At 55.9% G+C, this 19,092-nt stretch overlaps 1 protein-coding gene across 2 annotated transcripts in view; it reads left to right on the top strand.

The window, feature by feature from the left end:
- COL2A1 (collagen type II alpha 1 chain) overlaps window positions 1–19,092 on the top strand; it is a 42,678-nt gene that overhangs the window by 461 nt on the left and 23,125 nt on the right. Inside the window, exons 3-20 of one of the 2 annotated variants that reach the window (XM_014610052.3) lie at window positions 2,799–3,005; window positions 4,517–4,533; window positions 5,111–5,143; window positions 5,273–5,305; window positions 5,421–5,474; window positions 6,002–6,103; window positions 7,373–7,450; window positions 8,162–8,206; window positions 8,315–8,368; window positions 10,105–10,158; window positions 10,382–10,435; window positions 11,460–11,513; window positions 11,596–11,649; window positions 12,902–12,946; window positions 13,851–13,904; window positions 17,593–17,637; window positions 18,220–18,273; window positions 18,837–18,935. In XM_014610052.3, the coding sequence (XP_014465538.1) occupies window positions 2,799–3,005; window positions 4,517–4,533; window positions 5,111–5,143; window positions 5,273–5,305; window positions 5,421–5,474; window positions 6,002–6,103; window positions 7,373–7,450; window positions 8,162–8,206; window positions 8,315–8,368; window positions 10,105–10,158; window positions 10,382–10,435; window positions 11,460–11,513; window positions 11,596–11,649; window positions 12,902–12,946; window positions 13,851–13,904; window positions 17,593–17,637; window positions 18,220–18,273; window positions 18,837–18,935 (1,136 nt within the window). The remainder of the gene's footprint in view (window positions 1–2,798; window positions 3,006–4,516; window positions 4,534–5,110; window positions 5,144–5,272; window positions 5,306–5,420; window positions 5,475–6,001; window positions 6,104–7,372; window positions 7,451–8,161; window positions 8,207–8,314; window positions 8,369–10,104; window positions 10,159–10,381; window positions 10,436–11,459; window positions 11,514–11,595; window positions 11,650–12,901; window positions 12,947–13,850; window positions 13,905–17,592; window positions 17,638–18,219; window positions 18,274–18,836; window positions 18,936–19,092) is intronic. The other variant, XM_006273340.4, reaches the window with a different exon arrangement.

Below are 19,092 nucleotides of genomic sequence, written 5' to 3'. Positions count from 1 at the left end.
GGGTATGCCAGAAAAGCCAAGAGACTTGCACCCCTCCTGGCAGGCACTTGGGCATCCCAGGCTGAGGTTGATGGTGAGCACAGATGCTTTGCCCCCTGTCCAGTCCCTTCTAGGTGCCACCTTCTCCCGGCGCCGGGCACGGGAGGATGGGAGCCAGCGGGCCGCGCTGATTGGAGGAAAAGTTCTGGGTTAGCTTAGTCCGCTGGGTAGCTTTGCAAGGGAAATGCCTTTGTGACCCTCTTCTTGGGTCTCCAGCCTTTCCGCTGCTCAAAGTCTCATGTCAGGACTAAACCCCCCGCCCTGCTCCATTAGATCAGAAGCCATGACCCAAAAAAATCTCTCCCCTCTCTTCCTCTTCCCGACAGCAGCCAAAGAGTTAATGCGCGGCGTGGGATGGGGGGTGTACAGGGGAGCCAGACAAAGACAGACATTCCTAGACAGACAGGCCGGGAGCTGAGACGTTCACAAAGAGAGAGATCTTTGTGCTGCTCAGCCAGCCCCCAGCCCCGACCCGCCTCCCTCCCACTCCCCAGCCGGGGTCTCTGCGTAAGGTGCAGGGGACGAACCTTGGGGAACTTGATAGCTACCAGATTTGTGCACACTGACGGATCAGAAAGGAAATTTCTCCTCTCCCCCCTCCCCAAACCCCTGCAGAAGAGGCCACCTGGAGGATAAAAAGCATTCCAGAAACACTAGGCAAATTGTTTAACTTAAAAAAAAGAGAGAATAAGGAGGAGGGGACAGAGGGGAAAATGTCCCCATAAAGCACCAGCACTTTTTGCTCTTTAAAAAACAAAAAGTAAAGCCATCTCCTCATACAATTGAGTGCAGCCTGCCCTCCCTCCTCCCCCCCAGAAACTTCTGCGAAGTCTGGGATATTATTCAGCATAGATACTGGAAACTTTATTAGGTAGAAACAGCTTTTTTTTCCCCTTTCCCCTTGTTTTGGGCAGGTTTCCTATTGCTCAAATTCCAGCCTGCTCCAGCCTGTAAATCAATTGCAGGGCACGAGCTCGAAGGAGCGCTGCTTTGCTTCTGACTCCGGGCCACGTTCGCTGTCTCGCGACCAGCCTCGGCTTCCAGCAAACAGAAGCTCAAATTCTTTCCTCTCCGGCTTCAAAAAAGAAAAAAAAAAAAAAAAAAAAGGCAGCTTGAGCCCTTTTCAATCAGGGGCGAGCGTAAAGGGGTTGCCTTTCCTGAGTTAGCCCAAGGGAAGTCCCGCGGTCGAGGCTAGGGTATCTTGGCTCTAGCTATGTGCAGCAAAAGCTGGGTTGTTGCTTTTCCCTCGTCCTGGGGAAACTGAGGCAGGTCAGGGCAGTCATTCTGCAGAATAGCCCGACCCCGCTGCTTGCAGTGCGCCCAAAACTTAGCAAAGAGGGGGAGAGCGAGCTGCTGCCTCCCGCCTTCTCTTGCATCCCAGGCTCTGGTCCAAGTGTGTCGAACATCCTCCACGAGCGCAGGCGTCCCAGGTGTGCCGACACCTGGGCCGAGACTCTTGCGGGGAGAGACACGTCTTTCCGTAGCGCTCAGGCCCTGGAGCCCCCCGTGCAGCCGTTCTCGCCAGGTTGCGCAGGGAGCTCATTGTGCAGGTTTGTTTGCAGAGGGGAGATTGGCAGCGATGGTTTCCAGATGGAGTTGAAACGCTGCCCTTATTTATTTAAACGGGTTCCTACCGGCGCGGCGTGAATCGACCTCTCTGTGCGCTCGAGAAAAGGCCCATTCATGTCTGGGAGGGTCCCCTGGGCTCCCCGAGGCGCCCAGCCCCCTGCACAAAGGCCCCCTGTTATCTCAGTGGCGGCTGCCATGACGGCTTCCCCTTGGATGGCCAAGGCAGGCGCATACCAAAGAGGCTCCTATATATATATATATTTTTTTTATGGGTCTTTCCCATCAAGAGCCCCTTCTTTGTGCCTGCTCAGATGGGGGTCACCTTACCCTTCCCTCGCCCAGCAACAGTGCGGCGTTCCCAGCCCACCTCCCCCCGCCCCCGGGCCCCATGCTCCAGGCATGGATTGGACCTCGACTCCCTGCCTTCCTCCTTTCGGAGGTTTTGATGAGAAAAGCAGCCTTTGCCCGTGGAGGCTTAGCCGGAGCGGGCTGCTTTGCATTGGCCCTGCATTCCAGATTTGGGGAGGGGGCATTTGGAGCAGCGTCTCGGTTATGTCTCCCTCCACCCTTTTACAATTTGGGGGGGAGAGGAATTGATGAGCAGCATTGATGGGGTTTCACTGCCCCTTCTGATATGTCTGTGGGGGGACAGGGGGCAGGTCCTTGGCCCCCTTTCCACCCCCATCAGTGCAAGTCAGGAGTCTCTTGCCTGGAACGGTGGAGGTTGCAGCAGCATAGAGCTGGCGGGATCTTGCCGTGGCTCTGAGTGTTTCGGGGATGCCCATGGGATGGGATGGGGGCACATGAGCTGATCTGGGCAGTGTTTGGGGCAAAGGTGTTTTGCAGCACCCTCCCCTTGCCTCTTTGTGGCCACCCTGATTGAAGGGAGGGGGTGCGACTGGAGATTTGGGGCCTGGGGGATGGACATCCCATTGCTTACCCCCTAAGCAACGTTGGGCTTTCAAGACGGCATGAGGAGGAGACGGGAAGGCCTTAGGAGGGGCCAGCAATTGGGCCAAGAAAACCTAGAAGATCCCGACAGGGCCCAGGTCCCTGCCCGAGCGCTGTTTGCTCTGCTGCCACTCGTACAGGATTGCTGTAACCAATGCTGATATCATGCCCCTGTTTCTTTCTCTCCCTTCTGCCTACCCTCCCACCCCCCTCTCCCTTCTCCTTCCCCCTCGGCACAGAGGAGGCAGGGAGCTGTGTGCAGGATGGGCAGAGGTATAGCGATAAGGATGTGTGGAAGCCCGAGCCGTGCCGGATCTGTGTGTGTGACACGGGCACGATCTTGTGTGACGACATAATCTGCGAAGAGATGAGAGACTGTCCCAGCCCCGAGATCCCCTTCGGAGAATGCTGTCCTGTCTGCCCCACTGACCAGCCTGCCGCCAGCGGTCGTAATTTATTTATTTCCCTTCCATAAATAAATTACTGGAGATCAAAGCCAAACAGATAGAGAAGCCCCATGGATGGACGCCCAGAGACTGGGGACATGCATGGGGCTTAGCTAAGAAAGGCCACTTCTTCCTGGGGTCTGGCGTTAGCATCTCGGAGGGCTGAAATAACCGTGTGACACTGGGGGCAGAAAATATTGACCATAATCAACAGGAAACTCAGACTAGTCTCAACAGCCCCAGAGCTAAAGATATCCCCATAATTATGAAGGCTCCAAGACAGCATCAAAGCTGGCCCTGCCCTGCCCTCGTGTCCAAGAAGAGCTCCGGCAAAAGGCTGCTTTTAAATCCACTGCCCACAAATTTCTAAGGGAGCCAGGCAGCGCTCAGTGCCCGGTGCAGGGAGTTTTCTCATTGCTCATCTCCGCCTTTAACTACCGGGAGAGGAGCAGGAACAGCAGGGCAAGGGGCAGGGGGGGAGCACCTCAAAAAGGGCTTTGGAAATCCCCCTGCGGTGTCAGAACCTGCTTTGGGAATCCAGACAGGTCCAGAAATCCCTGCTGGGTTCTTGCAACCCAAGGGGCTTTGGCTTATAAAGAGATCCCTTGATATTTAAGAGACCTCGGGGCTCTGAGGCTGGAGGAACAGTCCGGTTTGCAGAAGCTCAGGAGACACCTGTCTCTGGAAAGGGCACCTGAGGCTGTTTCTTGGACTCGTACCAGCCATCCTGCCCTGCTCCAGAGGCAGCTCCAGCCAGGGTCCCAGGTGCCAGCCCCACTGCTTTGACCCCAGAGAGCAGAAGTTGCCTTTTTTAACCCTTCACTGGACACGGGCTACCCTGCTTTGTCCCAGCTCCTCCGTGCCTTGCCTTTCACGAGGTCTGGCCGAGAGCCCTCCAGGCCAGTGAAGGGTTGAGAGCTGAGTGAACGCGTGCGCTGAAGTGCGGTACGCCGATGAGGAGGAGGACGGTGACGATGCGGTTACGCCGACACTTGCTTTCTAACGCCTGCCTTAGGGCCGGGCCTCACCTTGCCTCGTGGCTTCTAGTTGCTTAACGAGCATTTTTTCCCCCCTGATTGTGTCATTCTGCTTCCTAATCAGCTTGGGCCCATTCTTGGAGGGGAAGGGGGTAGGGGTAGAAGAAGACATGCCAGCCCCCCCATAGCTTTGGAGCTATCGCAGCCCCGCACTGGGATGCCCGCTGTCCTGAACCCTTGTCTCGTTTCATCTCTTTGTAAGACTCCTTCCCTCCGTGTGTGAATCCCAGCCAGTGCCCTGAGCACCGCAGTGCCTCCTCCAGGGAGGCAATGGTATTCTGCAGGCAGTTGGGTATAAAGGAGAAAAGCAACCCCTGTCCTTTTCTCCCAATGGACCCCACTTCCCCCACCCTGGTGTCTTTTCCCTGGCCTTGTCATGTACCTGTGTGTGCAGAGAGGGGCATTTGTACGTGCCCCCAGACTTGCGATCTCTTGTGATTCTGACATTTTCTCTCTCTCTTTCATCCCTAACAGGGCAACCTGGCCCCAAGGTGAGCTTGCAACCATTTATTTATCCCCACCCTACCCTCTCCGCTGACACATTTTAATTTCATTCCCATGAGCAGCACACAGGGGCCTCTGTCACAGGGCTGATGGAGATACCAGCCCCGATGCTATCCGAAACTACCCTCTCGGAGATCAGGAGATACTCCATTAGAGACATCGGACAAGGCCTTGTCTGAACTGGGTCACGTAGGGCTGGAGCAGGAGTCTGGCCAGTCCAGCAGCTCTGATTTTAAGTGGCCACAGACTCAGGCCCCTGGGCTCATACACAAGCATCTGTAAAGGGGTACTTAAGATCGTAGGATCCCCTCCCAGTGTGGACATAACTGTCCCAGCACAAAGAGCTTTATCCTGGGATAGCATGTTCCCAGAGGTGAAGGGGGAAACAGCTGTGGGGCAGCTGAAAGCAAAGTGGATGCTGAGATCCTTTGCAGGGTACAGACACAGAGCTCTGCTATCCAGGGTGTTTTGGAGACAAGGGGGGCAGTGGGTTGGGGTGGGCTGGGAGCACGTAAACTGCTGGTACCCTCTGTGAGTGCTCATGCTGCCTGCTTTGCCTTGCAGGGACAAAAAGGTGAACCCGGAGATATTAAAGATGTAAGTTTGGATCTGAGTCCTCTGCATGCCTCCCTCCCCCTTTTCTCCCCCCGCACCCTGTCACCACCCCCAGCCAGCAGGCAGGGCATGGGCTTCTCACTGACTTCCCTATGTCTCTCTCCAATCCAGGTGGTAGGACCACGAGGGCCCCCTGGACCACAGGTGGGAACAGACTCTCTCTGTCACATTGTTTGAATATTTGCGGGAGGGAAAAAAAACAAACAAACCCTGATGTGAATCTGTTAACTGAGCTCTGCCCTCTCCTCACCTGTTTCAGGGACCTTCAGGCGAACAAGGACAACGAGGAGATCGCGGCGAGAAGGGAGAAAAGGTGCATTTCAGAGTTAAAGTATATCCAAGGGAAAGAGAAGCAGGGGAGAAAGCATTTGCTTGCTTTGGCAGTCCCCTGATTTAATACAGAAGTTGTGTTCTTTCAGCTGGATTGTAATCTCCAGGGGGCTGAGAGCTCCTTATTCTCATGATTTATTACTATTATTGTTATTGTTGTTGTTGTTACTGTTGTGGCCCAAGGACACCACTGTCAATTAAGCACCGTGATCAGATCACATAGTGCTGCCATATGAATAACTTTGCTCCCAGACACTGCTACACCCTGGTTTAATTCACATAAATAAATAAGTAACTAAATACTGGGCAAGCTGATGAATGATCACTGCCCTGTATGAGCAAGAACCAATTGTACAGAATCACCGATGGGTTATAAATAACGAATCAGCACTTAATTAATTCATGTCAATAATGCAGGCTCTGAGTTTTTTGCTTTCTGCTGTCTGTGATGTTTGGAGCAGTCTTTTTGGCTCCTGCTAAGTATCTGCCTTTCTCCCTTGCCTTCTCCAGGGTGCTCCTGGCCCCCGGGGTAGAGATGGCGAACCTGGTACACCTGGAAACCCTGGACCCCCTGGACCTCCAGGTCCCCCAGGACCCCCTGGCCTTGGTGGAGTAAGTATCCTCAAGCGGGTCTCCTTTGAACTTCATACCCAGCACATCTGTGTGCCCAGCACATCTGAGCTTACCCCAGTGCGGGATCATTCAGCAGGAACCACCTGCCTTTAGGACAGTGTAAAGGTCAGGAGTCCTAAGGGTCCTCCATGATGCAAAGTGCAAGGATAAGTTTTGGGCCCTCCAGCTGGCAGTCTCCCCTTACCATGACTGCTGTGGCTCCTGATGGGATGAGGGGGCTATGTTGAGCCAGGCATTGTGCAGCCATCCAGTCATAAAGACATATGATGCGCTGTGGCTGGCTCTTGCCTTGACACACTCCCTAGTCAATTTCACTTGTGCCCTTGTCAGTTTCCCTTGGGGGTGCTGGTCAGTTTCACCTTGTCCTTGCCTTTGCACAAACCCAAAGCTGCAGCAAATCAATGGCCCAGGAAGATCCCAGTGTTTCACTTTTGTTCCTCCTCAGTTTCACTCTGCTGCTCCCAGGCTCTAGTCTAGCTTTGCAGGGGTTGGGCAGCACTTACCACATGGTGGTGGATAAAAGGAAACCCAGGGATGCAGTTTGTTGGTCTTACAACAGCGTTAAACATTTAACTCTGCTGTGTTCCCTCTAGAGGCACATTTCTTGGTGTCCTCACATGCTGCACATTCTGCTGTTCACCCTGACTGAGGCTTCGTGTCTCTTCCAATGAATCAATCGTCCTTTGCTTTTGGGAGACATGTTGGGCAGCTTAAAAAAAAAAAGATCTGTGTCGCCATGTCTTTCAAAGCATCCTTGCTGCCTCTAAGAGAAGGTGTTTAAGCAAAAAATAATCAGAGCAAGTGACTCTAGAAATCCCTTGGCATTCTTAGTCTTAGCTTTTACTCTCCAAATAAACTCCCTCCCCAACACCCCTGGTGAGAAAGCCTGGCTCTCATTCTTATCTCAAGAACATTTTAAATGAAAGCTCAGAATATTTTTGCATATTTAGAGCAAACTGATCCTGGGCCTCAAAACTTTCCAAACATCAGATCTAATAAAGACTACGTTTTTTTTTCTTTCTGAAACATGGAAACCATTACCTACCAAGGGCTAGGAATCTTTTGGGCCCTACTTATACTGGCCTCTGTGGGGTGGGGTGTGTGGGGGGGGGTCCTTTTCCCCTTAATGATGGCAATGCTTTAGAATATCAGTGCATTTGATTATATCGAGGTCGCTGCCTGAAGTGCATGACTGATCCTGAAAGAGAATTGCACTCAGCTGTGCCCCTGCTTTTGTCTCTCTCGCAGAACTTTGCTGCTCAGATGGCCGGAGGTTTTGACGAGAAGGCTGGCGGTGCTCAGATGGGAGTGATGCAGGGCCCGATGGTAAGGCGTGGCACTGGGACCTCTGGAGGAACTCTGATTTTTAGGGCTAGGACCTGACGAGCGCCGGGAGTTGCCATCCAGCGCAACTATACCCTGCAGGCCCCATCCTGAGTCAGTGTCACTCCGCACAGCTCTGCTGATATTCTGTCACAAACTAGAGTGCATCCAAATGCCTCTAAAGTCATTACATCCAAGATGACTTAAGTGCTCTGGTCCCTGCTCCGCTTGCGAGAGCATCCCAAACCATACAACAAACAGTTTCAATAAGGCCAGCCCAGAAGGCTGGGAGAGAATAACAGAGCATTTTGTTTAAGGCTTGATCCCTGTTACTTTTGGAGCAGGGGCTGAAGAAAGCCTGACAGCAGCTACTGTTTTTCAAGATCCCACAAGATTTCCAGCAGGAAATTTCTGCTCTCCAGCCTTTCTTGGCAAGCGCTAAATGAAAGGCAGAGCTTAGTAAACATGGCTCCTGGCCAGGGCAACGCATGCTCTTTCCTTGTCCTTTAAGTGGAGTAGTTTCTCTAAATAAAAATAGCTTGTGGTGATGCACATCCAGGGAGCGGGAGGCACACAAGCAAGGAGAAGACAAGGCAGTTGCTACAAGGAAAAAGGCTGGGTTTCTGTGGGGGCTCTTACCTGGGAGCTTTCACACCTGTTTGCTCAAGGCTTGGCCCTTCCCGTCATGACTGTGATTTGTGTTTCCTCCTCCAGGGACCCATGGGCCCGCGGGGACCCCCTGGACCTCCCGGATCACCTGTAAGTACCAGCCTGTTTCTTCTCCCCTGGGGGGTTGGGAAGGCGAGAGCTGGCAGCTCTGGTTTTGCTGTTTGATGCATCTGACATGACTTCTCTGCCATGTTTCAGGGCCCGCAAGGCTTTCAAGGCAACCCCGGGGAACCTGGAGAATCTGGCGCTTCTGTAAGTAACCAGACGGGCTTTGATGCCGTCCGTGGCTAGACTGAGCGGGAGAGGCTCCGACATGCCAATGCCCCCGGGTTGCACTTGCAAGTCTCCAGCAGCCTCCGTGGCCCTGACTCCCGAGAAATTCCACGAATTCCCATCTCCTGAAGCCCCCCGCCCCCCGCCCCGCAAACGTCCCAGCAGAAACATTCCCTCCGGGCGGTTCCACCCTGACTAGTTAAAGTTGAGGGGACGCCAAGGAAAGGAACAAAGGTGTAGAAGGAGATGCTTCAAGCTGCCTAAGTGATTTGGACACCTGGCTCCCATTATAGCCAACAGGGATTGGGCTTGTAAACCCCATAGGCAGATTGGGAGCATCTCAGACTTCAGCTCCAGGGGTTAATGCTGAGTATGGCCTGTAGAAAGAGAATTTAGTCTCTGGGACAGATTCAGATGGCCCCCAAGGCCCTGGCAGCTGTGGTGAGCCAGCTCTGGCATGAAGGGTCCTGGTGTCCATGAGAGCCAGACCCTGCGTGTGATGGAGATGCCCATGGCCAGTGTGTGCTGGGTGGGAATTAGACCCCCAGCAAGGAGGGAGGGAGCACACTCAGCACCTCCCTGAACACAGAGAACTGAGGCAAAGTGACTTGATCAAGGTGACACAGGGTGGCAGTGCCAGAGCAGAGCAATTCAGGGCTAGATGAACCCGGAGGCAGGCAGGTTAGGGAGCTCCTGGCTATATACAGTGTGAGGCCTGGCCAGGGAGTGAGAGGCAGAGCTTGGATCGGGCTGGCTCTGGCTGCTGGGACGTCCCATACCAGGATGTTTCCAGTACAGCCCAAGGGGGCTGCATCAGGTTTGGGGCACAGTTAGCAAAGGGAAGGGATTCAGATCTGAGCAGGCTGGGTCTCAGGGATGCCCCAATCCTTGTATGCCATGGCTTGGCACCACTGATTTTTTCAAAGGGGCTATGCCAAATACCCAGGGATGGAGGTCATCGTGGAGCAGGGACTGGGCAATCCCAGCCGCCCAGCTGTATTTTGCACCCATCTCCGAGTGCTTGACCACACCTGGGTGCCAAGGGCCTGGCCTGCTTTGCCCTCCGGGGCTCTGCAGAGTGCTCACAGGGAAGCCTTGATGTCAGCACCTATCCTGGCTCCGGCAGCAGCACAGCATCCGCTAGTGCCCTGCCAGGCACAGCACCCACTAGTGCCTTGCCAGCAGTGTGGCACTCGTGGGAGAGAGAAACACCTTCCACTGGCCCCTGAGCTCCTCCTGGCAGCCCCCCTTCTAACTGGAGGTCTCCCTTCCCCATCAGCTGTGCTGAGCCAGGGGGAACCAACAAGGCTCCTAGCTAGAGCATTTGGGGCTTGACACTTCTAGAGTGATGTCACCAGGCAGCCCAGTGATGTGAGCACAATGACATCACATCCAGGGGGCTGGGACGCAGGCTGCTCAGGAAGGCTTCTCTTTCCTCCCCAGACTGGCTGGCTGCACTTAGCCTGTCCGGGTCTCTGAGCTGGGAGTGGAGTCACTGGAAGCAGACACCAGGATGATTGAGTCCATCCCACTCCGAGAGAGAGTCCTCTGCCTCTTGGCAGTCCCCCTCCCCACTTACCCATCCTTTGCTGAGACCCTCCCCTGTTGAGACTTTGCCCCATCTCCAACTAGTCTCTCCCCTGCTCAGAAGCCAGGCGTCCGGCTAGAAGTGCTTGCACCGCTCTGACCCTGCATCTCTCTGTCTATCTTTCCAGGGCCCAATGGGTCCCCGAGGACCACCCGGACCCCCTGGGAAACCCGGTGATGACGTAAGTTGCCTTGGACCCAGTCACATGGGACATCAAAGCTGGCTGCTCGCGGCAGCGTTGTGCTCAGGTCCCGGGCTCCAGCCTGGAGGGTGCAGGCTGGATGCGGTGCCCGCCCTGCACCATCCCCTCTACCAGCTCCGGCTCCCTGTAGTCGAGCTTCGATACCCTATGATTGCCCTGATGGAGGCTAAGGGGGTTTCTTCTCTGTGTCTCTCTCCCGCAGGGTGAATCAGGCAAGCCTGGCAAATCTGGAGAGCGTGGAGTCCCCGGCCCCCAGGTACGGACAGCAGGAGGCAGCCAGGCCTGGAGACATGGCTGTTCAGGATGGGGGACTCAGGGAATGGGGTGGAGATGGGGCTTTGGGGCTGCATGGATCCAAGGCAGGGCTCGCCCCAGCTTCAAGCCAGCACCCATTTACCGTGGGGGGGCCCAGGCTGTTATAGGAACAGGACAGTTCGGATCCAGGGCTCCGGCTCAGGCTGAGCCCGGCCCCGTGAAGATCCAGCCCCTTTACCAAGCCCCGTGGGTCACTCTCCTCTGGCTCTGTTATACCACACGGCCCTGCAGGCTACCCTGCTTATGCTACACATTCCCCACCAGTGGTTGCCCTCTATAGCCTTAGATAGCCCCATAGGTCACCCCAGATGTGGCCCTATATATCATTCTAACCTGGGTCTATATATTCCCCTATATGGCTCTGTGTATTACCCCAGAAGTGTCTACATAGTGCCCTGCTCTGGCCCTGTATGTAACTCTAACCTTATTCTATGAGTTACCTTATATGACCCTATATATTACACTGCATGGCTCCATCTGTTACCTTAAATGACCCTGCCTGTTACTTTAATCTGGATCTCTATAGCCACCTTTTTGTCCCTATGTTACCATACAGAGGTTTCCATGTTACATGATATAGGCCCATCTTATCCTATGCGACCCCGAAGAATCACAGACAACGAGGGCTGGAAGGGACCTCACAGGGTCACATTGGGTCCAACCCCTTGCTCAAAGTAGGACCAGCCCCAGCTAGTTCATCCCATGTGCTAGCCTAACCTGGATCTATACGTCCCTCTGTACGGCCTTACGTGTTACCCCGCTCTGGCCGTACGTGACACCCCGCTCTGACCCTGTGTGTTCTCCGCTGGGCTCCACGCGTTACCCTAACAAGCAGCCGTACGTGGTAGCTGCAGGTGGCTCCAGGAGATTGTAGCAACATCCCTGCTGAGCCCCCATGAGAAACAGGTCCCTCAGTCCCCTTCCCTGCCTTTCCCCCATGATGACCTCCCCTTCTCTGCTTTCAGGGTGCTCGAGGCTTCCCCGGGACCCCCGGCCTGCCTGGAGTCAAAGGGCACAGGGTAAGTGGTCGCCCCGGCCGCCTCGGTCTGTCTCTCATCTCACAGTTGTCCGGAGTGTAAATATTGTCTCCTTCTCTTCTAGGGCTACCCTGGCTTGGATGGAGCCAAGGGAGAAGCAGGGGCCCCCGGTGCCAAGGTGAGCTAATGCCCCAAATGACGCTGATTAGCAGGGGGAGGTCGTTAGTGCTCATTGTTAGGGTGGTGAGGGGAACTGGACTGATACTGCCCACTAGAGGCTGCAGCTTGAATAGCAGGAGGCCTGCGGGATGAAGGAACATGACCAAGTCAGTGGCAGAAGCAGGTGTGGGGGACAGCCAGCCTGGGGACGTGGGGCAAGAAGGGGCCTCCCAGGTCAGCAAGGCAGGCACCGTGCCCCCTCCACCTACCAGCTCCTTTTTAGCCGAATTTGGGGTTGAGCTCTCATCATGTCGGAGCCTCACCGCTCGGGCGTTAGCTCCACTCCAGCCAGAGACCAGGGAGAAGGCAGAGGAGAGAGTGGCAGATAGAGCTGGAATGGCTGGTGGGAGAAGACAGAGGTCTAGATAGACAGGGTTTGGGGGCTGGATCAATTAATGAGTAAAGATGGGTCTGGACTGATGGATGCATGGATGGAAGGGAAAGTGTTGGGATGGATGGGTAGAAGGTAGGCACTGAGATGGATGGATGGATGGATGGATGGAAGGGAGTATGTTTCAGGGTTGATGGAGAGAGGGAGGCAAGGAGGGTGAGATGGACAAGGAAGAGTTGGAAGGGTCGATGGTTGGATGAATAGACAGACAGTGATATGCATTGGGGTGGATGGATGGATGGATGGATGGATGGATGGATGGATGGATGGATGGATGGATGGACGGACGGACAGACAGATGGACGGACAGACAGAGGTGCATGCACTGAGACTGGTGGATGGCAAGAGGGTTACGCCTTGGTGTGGAAGATGGGGAAAGCGGGGGGATGTATGCCAAGATGGACGGAGGCTTGGCCATGGGAGTGGGTGGACAGCTATGGCTCTCGGTGTCCCCAGCAGGGTCCAAGGTTAGTGGCAGGGCACCGTGCAGGGCTGGTCCGGGCCTCTGTTGCTGGAGCTCAGTGCAGAGAGGACGGGCCATGGTCCTACTGGTGTCCCACATCCTCTGCCCCTCTCCTCACTGGATCTTGCCCACCAGCCTCTTTCCATCTCCTCCCCTAGTCCTAGTAGGACCCCTTATCCCCATGCCCCCATCTCTAGCCCCGCATCTTCCCCCAGCCTCAAGGTGCCCCCAGAGGTGGATTCTTTACCTGTGTGGTTCACCAGTGGGTTCAGGGCGGACTTGGGCCCAGTCCGTGCTTCACCGTAGGCCCAGGCTTGAGGCAGGCTGGAGACTCACTCTCTGCTCCTTCCCTTCCAGGGTGAAACAGGATCAGCTGGTGAGAACGGCTCCCCCGGTCCCATGGTGAGTAGGTGTCACATTGAAACCTGGAGGCAGTGCCGGGGGCTGTACACACCTCTGTTGAGAGATCCTGGCTCTGGGTGTGGTACACACCTCTGCTGAGATCAGGGCTCCATGCACCAGGTGCTGTACAAACACAGAGCAAACGATCGGCCCTGCCCAATGAGCCCTTGGTCTGAACAGATGAGACACAGGCAGAGGGGAGCCCCTGGCCTAGGGTCACCCCTCCCCTCTGCAGCCCAGCCCCACCGAGCAACATGGCCTTGGAAGGCAACACAGCGCTGACTTCTGTTCCCTTCCTCCAATCCACTTTCCATCAGCAGCCGGGCACAAATCATCAACCTGCCATGCTCAGTGCTGTACAAATGCCTTGTGGGACATAGCCCCAGTGCTAAAGCATGAACAGTCTCATTAGACTGCAGGGGAAACTGAGGCACAGGGGTGGGCAGCGACCTGTCTGGAGCTGCGCCAGAGGCCTGCACTCCCCAGGGGAGAGGAGCAGACAGCTCGCTGCACTGCCCTCCTGACTCCATCTCTGGGCAGGTGCTGGGGGCATTGCCCAGCACGGGGGCTGACTGATCTGCGGACAAAGGTCCTTCTATACCACCAGAGGTGTCCTGTTGAGGACAAGACCCCCTGATGCAAAGGTTCTGGGGACAGCACTGGCTTGCGACTGCTCTTTGCTTCCTAGCAAAGCAAATTATAACCTAGAGCAGGTGCAAGGCTGCTCTAACACACACTGGATCCAAATGGCTGGAACAGGTTGACGGCGAAGCAGGACCCCCCCCCCCCCCCCCCCCATTTCCAGTCTCTCCCAATCTTTCCGATGTCACTAGAAAGACTCAATGTCCCCCAGCACCTCTGTGATGGCCAGCAGAGCCTCACTCTCTTCCTTATTCTTTCCCAGGGTCCCCGCGGCCTGCCCGGTGAGAGAGGACGTCCCGGCCCCTCCGGCGCTGCTGTGAGTACGATGCTCCTTTCCATCCAACATCCGTGTCCCTGGCAAGGCTGAGCTTCCTGTGCAGAGAAGCAGGCCGTTGTCTGGACCCTTTACCCAGGCAGGGGCTGGCTGAGAAACAACCTTATCTCCTTCCCTACCACACACCCCTCTTCCCCTAAATTTAGCCTTTGAAAATTGGGGTGCACATCTTCAATTTGCAAACCCAAATCAGGGCAGTTTGGCTAAAGGGGGGAGTCTCTGCTTCATTCGTTCTCTCTTCCCCTGAAAAATGATGTGTCTGACTTGTGGGCGTGTGGTATGCGAATGAGCGCAGTCCTTTTTTCTTCACCCCTCAATGAGAAAAATTGGATAATCATGGAGAATTCGGGCTGGCAGGGACCTCAGGAGGTCATCAGGACCCAACCCCTCATTCAGGAGGGATCAGCCCTGTCTAAACCATCCCAGACAAGTGTCTTCTCTGTCCATGCAGGGTTTTATCCTAGAGTCCTTAGCCCCAGAATGATTTAACCCCCCCCCCCCCCCAATTAACGCCGGGGAGATTTCTTTCTTCCCCACAAACCCCTGAACATTTGCAAAGTGATTTTTTTGGGAGCTGGCTGTTCAGACCTAAGTGATTTGGAGGCATGAGAGCTGCGGAAAACCATTCTCTGCCTTTGGAAGGTTCCTCGTTAAGTCCTGGACCCTCTGTTAATTATTCAGACAAGCCCCACCTCCAGTTGGTCACCCTGGCGAGACCCCAGGAAACATTCCCAGCTCCCCAAGGGGAAGGGAGCCGAGGGGCGGGCTTTGTTCAGGGTGGCTTTGTGCTCCAGGAGCACCTTGGCCACAAGCTTTGCACCTTGTGGATGCCACGTGCTGTAGGGTGACAGTGGCAGATGTACCTGAGTGACTTAGGAGCCCAGAGCTCCATTTTCAGGTCTCTCTGTGGGAGTTTGGGACCCAAGCTGGTGGGAAGTAGATGCTTGTGGATGAAGCTTTGAGTGCCTAGGTGGTTTAGGAGCCACGGCCCCTAGGGGCTTAGAGCAGGTGCAGGGACACACGTCGGGCAGCAGATGTGCAGGTCAGTTCAGTATTCAGCCCCGCAGATGACACACAGAGCTGCTGAAACCAGCACCGGGCTCCGGCAGGAGGATGGGATGGGGGCCGTGCTGCAGGGGTCAGCTGAGGGGCAGGATTCGGGGCAAGCCCCTCGCATGATGGCAGGGCCCCATGTGCTGGCCTGCTCCTGCGGCCCTCAGGAAACTGAGTAGCCAGGTCCTATGAAATCCATTGGGGTGTAGCTCCTAAATCACTCAGGCTCCATCCGAATTCCCAGCACACATACAGACAGCTGTTGGAGATCCTGCTTTGCTGCTGCCGGGCTCTCCAGGGCCCTCCCAAGTGCTGTGACTTACCCTGGCATATCCCCTGCTGCCTCCCTTCTGGCCACCTCACCAGGGGAGGTCAGTGCCCACAACCCTGGCACTAGGCAGGGGCTGCCCTGGGGGTCTCGGGTGTATTGTACCACGTGGGGCACTCCCTGCTTGGCTGACAACAGTGAGGGAACTTTCCCCCTGCCCTTACAGCCCTATTGCAAGTGAAACAGTTTGTAGGCACCGTCACACTGGAGGAGATTTCATGCTACGTGACACTGTAGGTGCAGTCATTCCCGGTGCTGCATTGGAAAGCTGTAGGTACAAGGCATTCGGCATTGCTTGGTGAAGTTGTAGGTACAGGTGTTGGGGGTGTTGCACTGGAAAGCTGTAAGCACAAGGCACTCAGCATTGCTTGGTGAAGCTGTAGGTACAGCACTTCCCAGGGTTGCATTTTAAAGCTGTAGGTAAAAGGCATTAGGCATTGCGTGGTGAGCACTAGGTACAGCTGTTCCAAGTGTTGCATTGGAAAGCTGTAGGTATAAGGCATTCAGCATTGCTTGGTGGAGCTATAATTACAGGAGTTGGGGGTGTTGCACTGAAAAGCTGTATGCACAATGCATTTGGTTTTGCTTGGTGAAGCTGTAGGTACGGCCATTCCCAGGGCTGCATTGGAAAGCTATAGGTAAAAGGTGTTAGGCATTGCCTGGTGAAGCTGTAGGTACAGCTGTTCCAGGTGTTGCATTGGAAAGCTGTTACAATCTGTGCAATGCTCTAAGTGCAGATGCTCTGGGTGTTGCTGAGCCAAACAAGTGCCAGAGCAGCAGGTTGAACAGGGAGCCCAAGGCAGAGAGCGGAGAACAGAGCAGCAGATCAGTTGGGGGGCACAGAGCAGGGAGGAGAAAGCAGAGCAGAAGCTCAGGCAGGCTCAGAGTGGCATTTGGAGGGCACGGGGCTGAATTGGTGGCACGCCTACCAAAAAGGTTGCCCCCCGCTGTTTTATCGCCCTCACGCTGGATTGAGATTTTTGGCGTCCTGGACAAAGCAGGAGCAGGGCAGGTCTTAGCCGAACATGCTCCGTACTTCCTTGAGACGTCCTCCTGGATCTTACACTAGTGAATCTCCAGGTCCTGGAGTCACGGGAGCACGTGCGAATCTGACCTGGTGCTTCAAATAGCAGCACCGTTGGAGGCCTGGGGGCTGCGGGGAGGAGCCCGAATACGCCCGGCAGAGATGATATGAGCCCAGAACATAGAGTGAAAAAACCCTCACAATATTTAAGGCGCTTCCCTCGGTTTGGAGGACTGTTTTTCATTGCTGAGAGGGGCCAGTTCAGGGCTCCGCTCCTCTGGTCGCTGCAGCAGAGCCCGACAGGAGACGGCCGCCTGGCTGTGTAACCCGGCCCCAGGGCTCAGCCAAAACGGGATGCGGCTGACAATAGAGGGCTTTGTCTGGCCAGGGCTCCTGTTGTTTCCCTGTGACTTGGCTCTGGGGCCTGATAGCACGGATCCAAGTCTAATAATGTACTTCTCGGCAGGGCAGGCTTTCATCCCCCGTGCCCCTTCTGCTGCCTTCCCCGGGGTAATGAATTCCTCGTGGGCAGGACTGTTGTACGAGATGAACCCGGCAAGGCTGGGGCCCCGATCCTGTTATGCTGATGGAGAGCCAAGTCCGGGACCTTCCAGCCATCCTCGGATATCCATGCATCCGGGTCCTGTCCCCCAGGGAAATCTGCCCTCAGTTCCCTGCTCTCTTACCAGCGCCTTGCCTATTCACAGCCCTATTAGAGATCTCCCTCCGGGCCAAGTACTCATCTCTTACATGGTAGAGTAGAGCTGGAGAGATTCCTGAGAGGTGTAAGGCAGGGTCCGGGTGTCCCCAGGCAAATCTTACTCCTGCTTTACGCCGCGGGGGGTTCTCGGTCCTATTGGCTGGGCTGGTCCATTGCTTTGCCGGCCTGAGCCCGTGCAGTGCCCCCGAGCGGCTGCAGCCGGGTGCGCCAGGAGCGCTGTGCTGCCCTGAATCCAGCAGCCGGCAGGGCGTTGCACCGGTTCCCTTCCTCTGCTTTCCCCCCCTCTGACTTGCCTTGTGCTAGCACTGGGACAGCCTGGCTCAGATCCAGGCCCTCACCGCGCTAGGTGCTGCACAAATGCACACTGCTCCTAGGAGAAAGGCGGCATGTGGACAGGCCTGCCCTAAGCCACCCAGCAGCGGAGCTGGGAAGAGGACCCAGGTGTCCCAGGCTGGTGCTCCACCCACTAGGCGATGGTGCCGGTTAGCCTGGATCACTCCTGGACCGGTGGTTGTTTGCTGATGTCCGCTGTCTCCTTTTGCAGGGTGCTCGTGGCAACGACGGCCTCCCCGGCCCCGCCGGCCCGCCTGTGAGTAGACTTTGCTTTCCCCCTGAAACATCTCGCTTTCTTCCTTTCCAATGGGTCTGTTCCCAGGTGATTTGACTGAGCCCCAGGTCACGGCCTGTATTTGAGGGGGTGAGAAATGCTTAAAGCAGCTTACAACTATCCAACCCCACACCCCAGGTCCTCTTCATCCACTGCTAAGTGCAGGGGCACCCTTTAAGGCGGTCTGTTGTGGCAGTGCCCCCAGACAGCTCCTCGGGACTAGGTGCTAGGTGCTGGACAAACACAGCACTAAATGCTCCTCCTTGCCTCAGGCAATTTGCCCCCCTCATAACATCCAGGAGCAGCAATGGGCAATAACTGGGTAGTATGGTATATCTTTAAATAATCTACGAGTCCTTTAACGGCACTCACTGTGTTCTGCGTGGCTCCTTAAAGTGCAAAAGGGCTGGTGGTTCCCACCTCTGGGCTGTTCTGGGGCACTCCTTGTCTGACCCTCCTCTGGGCTGTGAGACCCCCGGTCCAGCCATCTCACCCCAGAACCAGTCCCTATCCCAGGCTCTTTTTCCTAGGAGGGTCCTCATGGCATTTTTTTTTCTCCCCCAGGGACCTGTCGGCCCCTCTGGAGGTCCAGGTTTCCCAGGCGCCCCCGGCTCTAAGGTAGGTACCGGTTCCTCCCGCCTTGCTCTCTGCACCCCTCGCAGAGCGCTCCGCTCCTCCAGCAAAAGGTCTGAGCACCCAGGCCTGTTCTCAACACCGCCTGCCGCAAGGCAGAGGCCAGAGGGTCGTTCTCCCAGCTCCAGGCCCCTCTGCTCTACCTGGCCCAATTGCCATGGGCTGGGGGTGGGGGTGGGGGGAAGATCAGTGCGACTTTGTTAATGACCAGCGACCTCGTTAGGAGTGGGGGAGACCCCTGAGAGTGGGTGGGGGGCAGGGGTCCCCAAAGGCCTGGACAATGCCCAGAGACCTGGGGGTGGAGGTGATGGTTCACAGGGCCTGTCTCTTCTCAGTGCTACACACGGTGAGCAGCTAACAGGCTAGGGGCGGGAGGGGAAACTGAGGCACGGAGCAGGCCGGGGGGCATGCCCAAGGACAGCCGGCTGGGCAGTGGCGGAGGCTTCCTGGGGACTCGTCCTACAAGGCCGTGCCCCAGCTCCATTCGTCGTGCCACTTCCCAGGGCTTCCCACGGGGCTCTGACCTTCTCCTCCCTTCTCCGCTGCAGGGTGAAGCTGGGCCCACCGGTGCTCGTGGTCCCGAGGGTGGCCAGGGCCCCCGGGGAGAATCCGGCACCCCCGGCTCTCCTGGACCTTCTGGAGCCCCCGTAAGTAACCTGCCCCCCTCCCCTGCCCCTCCTCACGTATCTCACTCCACGGGTAGGGAAACTGAGGCATGGGTCAGCTCCCCGAGACCCAGCCGGCCCCTGCCTCGCACCTTCTCCATGGGCACGGCTTCCCCAGAGCTGCACCCTGACCTGCTCT

Source organism: Alligator mississippiensis, chromosome 15, assembly GCF_030867095.1.
Source record: "Alligator mississippiensis isolate rAllMis1 chromosome 15, rAllMis1, whole genome shotgun sequence".
Classification (NCBI taxonomy): domain Eukaryota; kingdom Metazoa; phylum Chordata; order Crocodylia; family Alligatoridae; genus Alligator; species Alligator mississippiensis.
The sequence above is the reverse complement of the archived record's forward strand: the minus strand, read 5'-3'. Positions and strand labels throughout refer to the sequence as shown.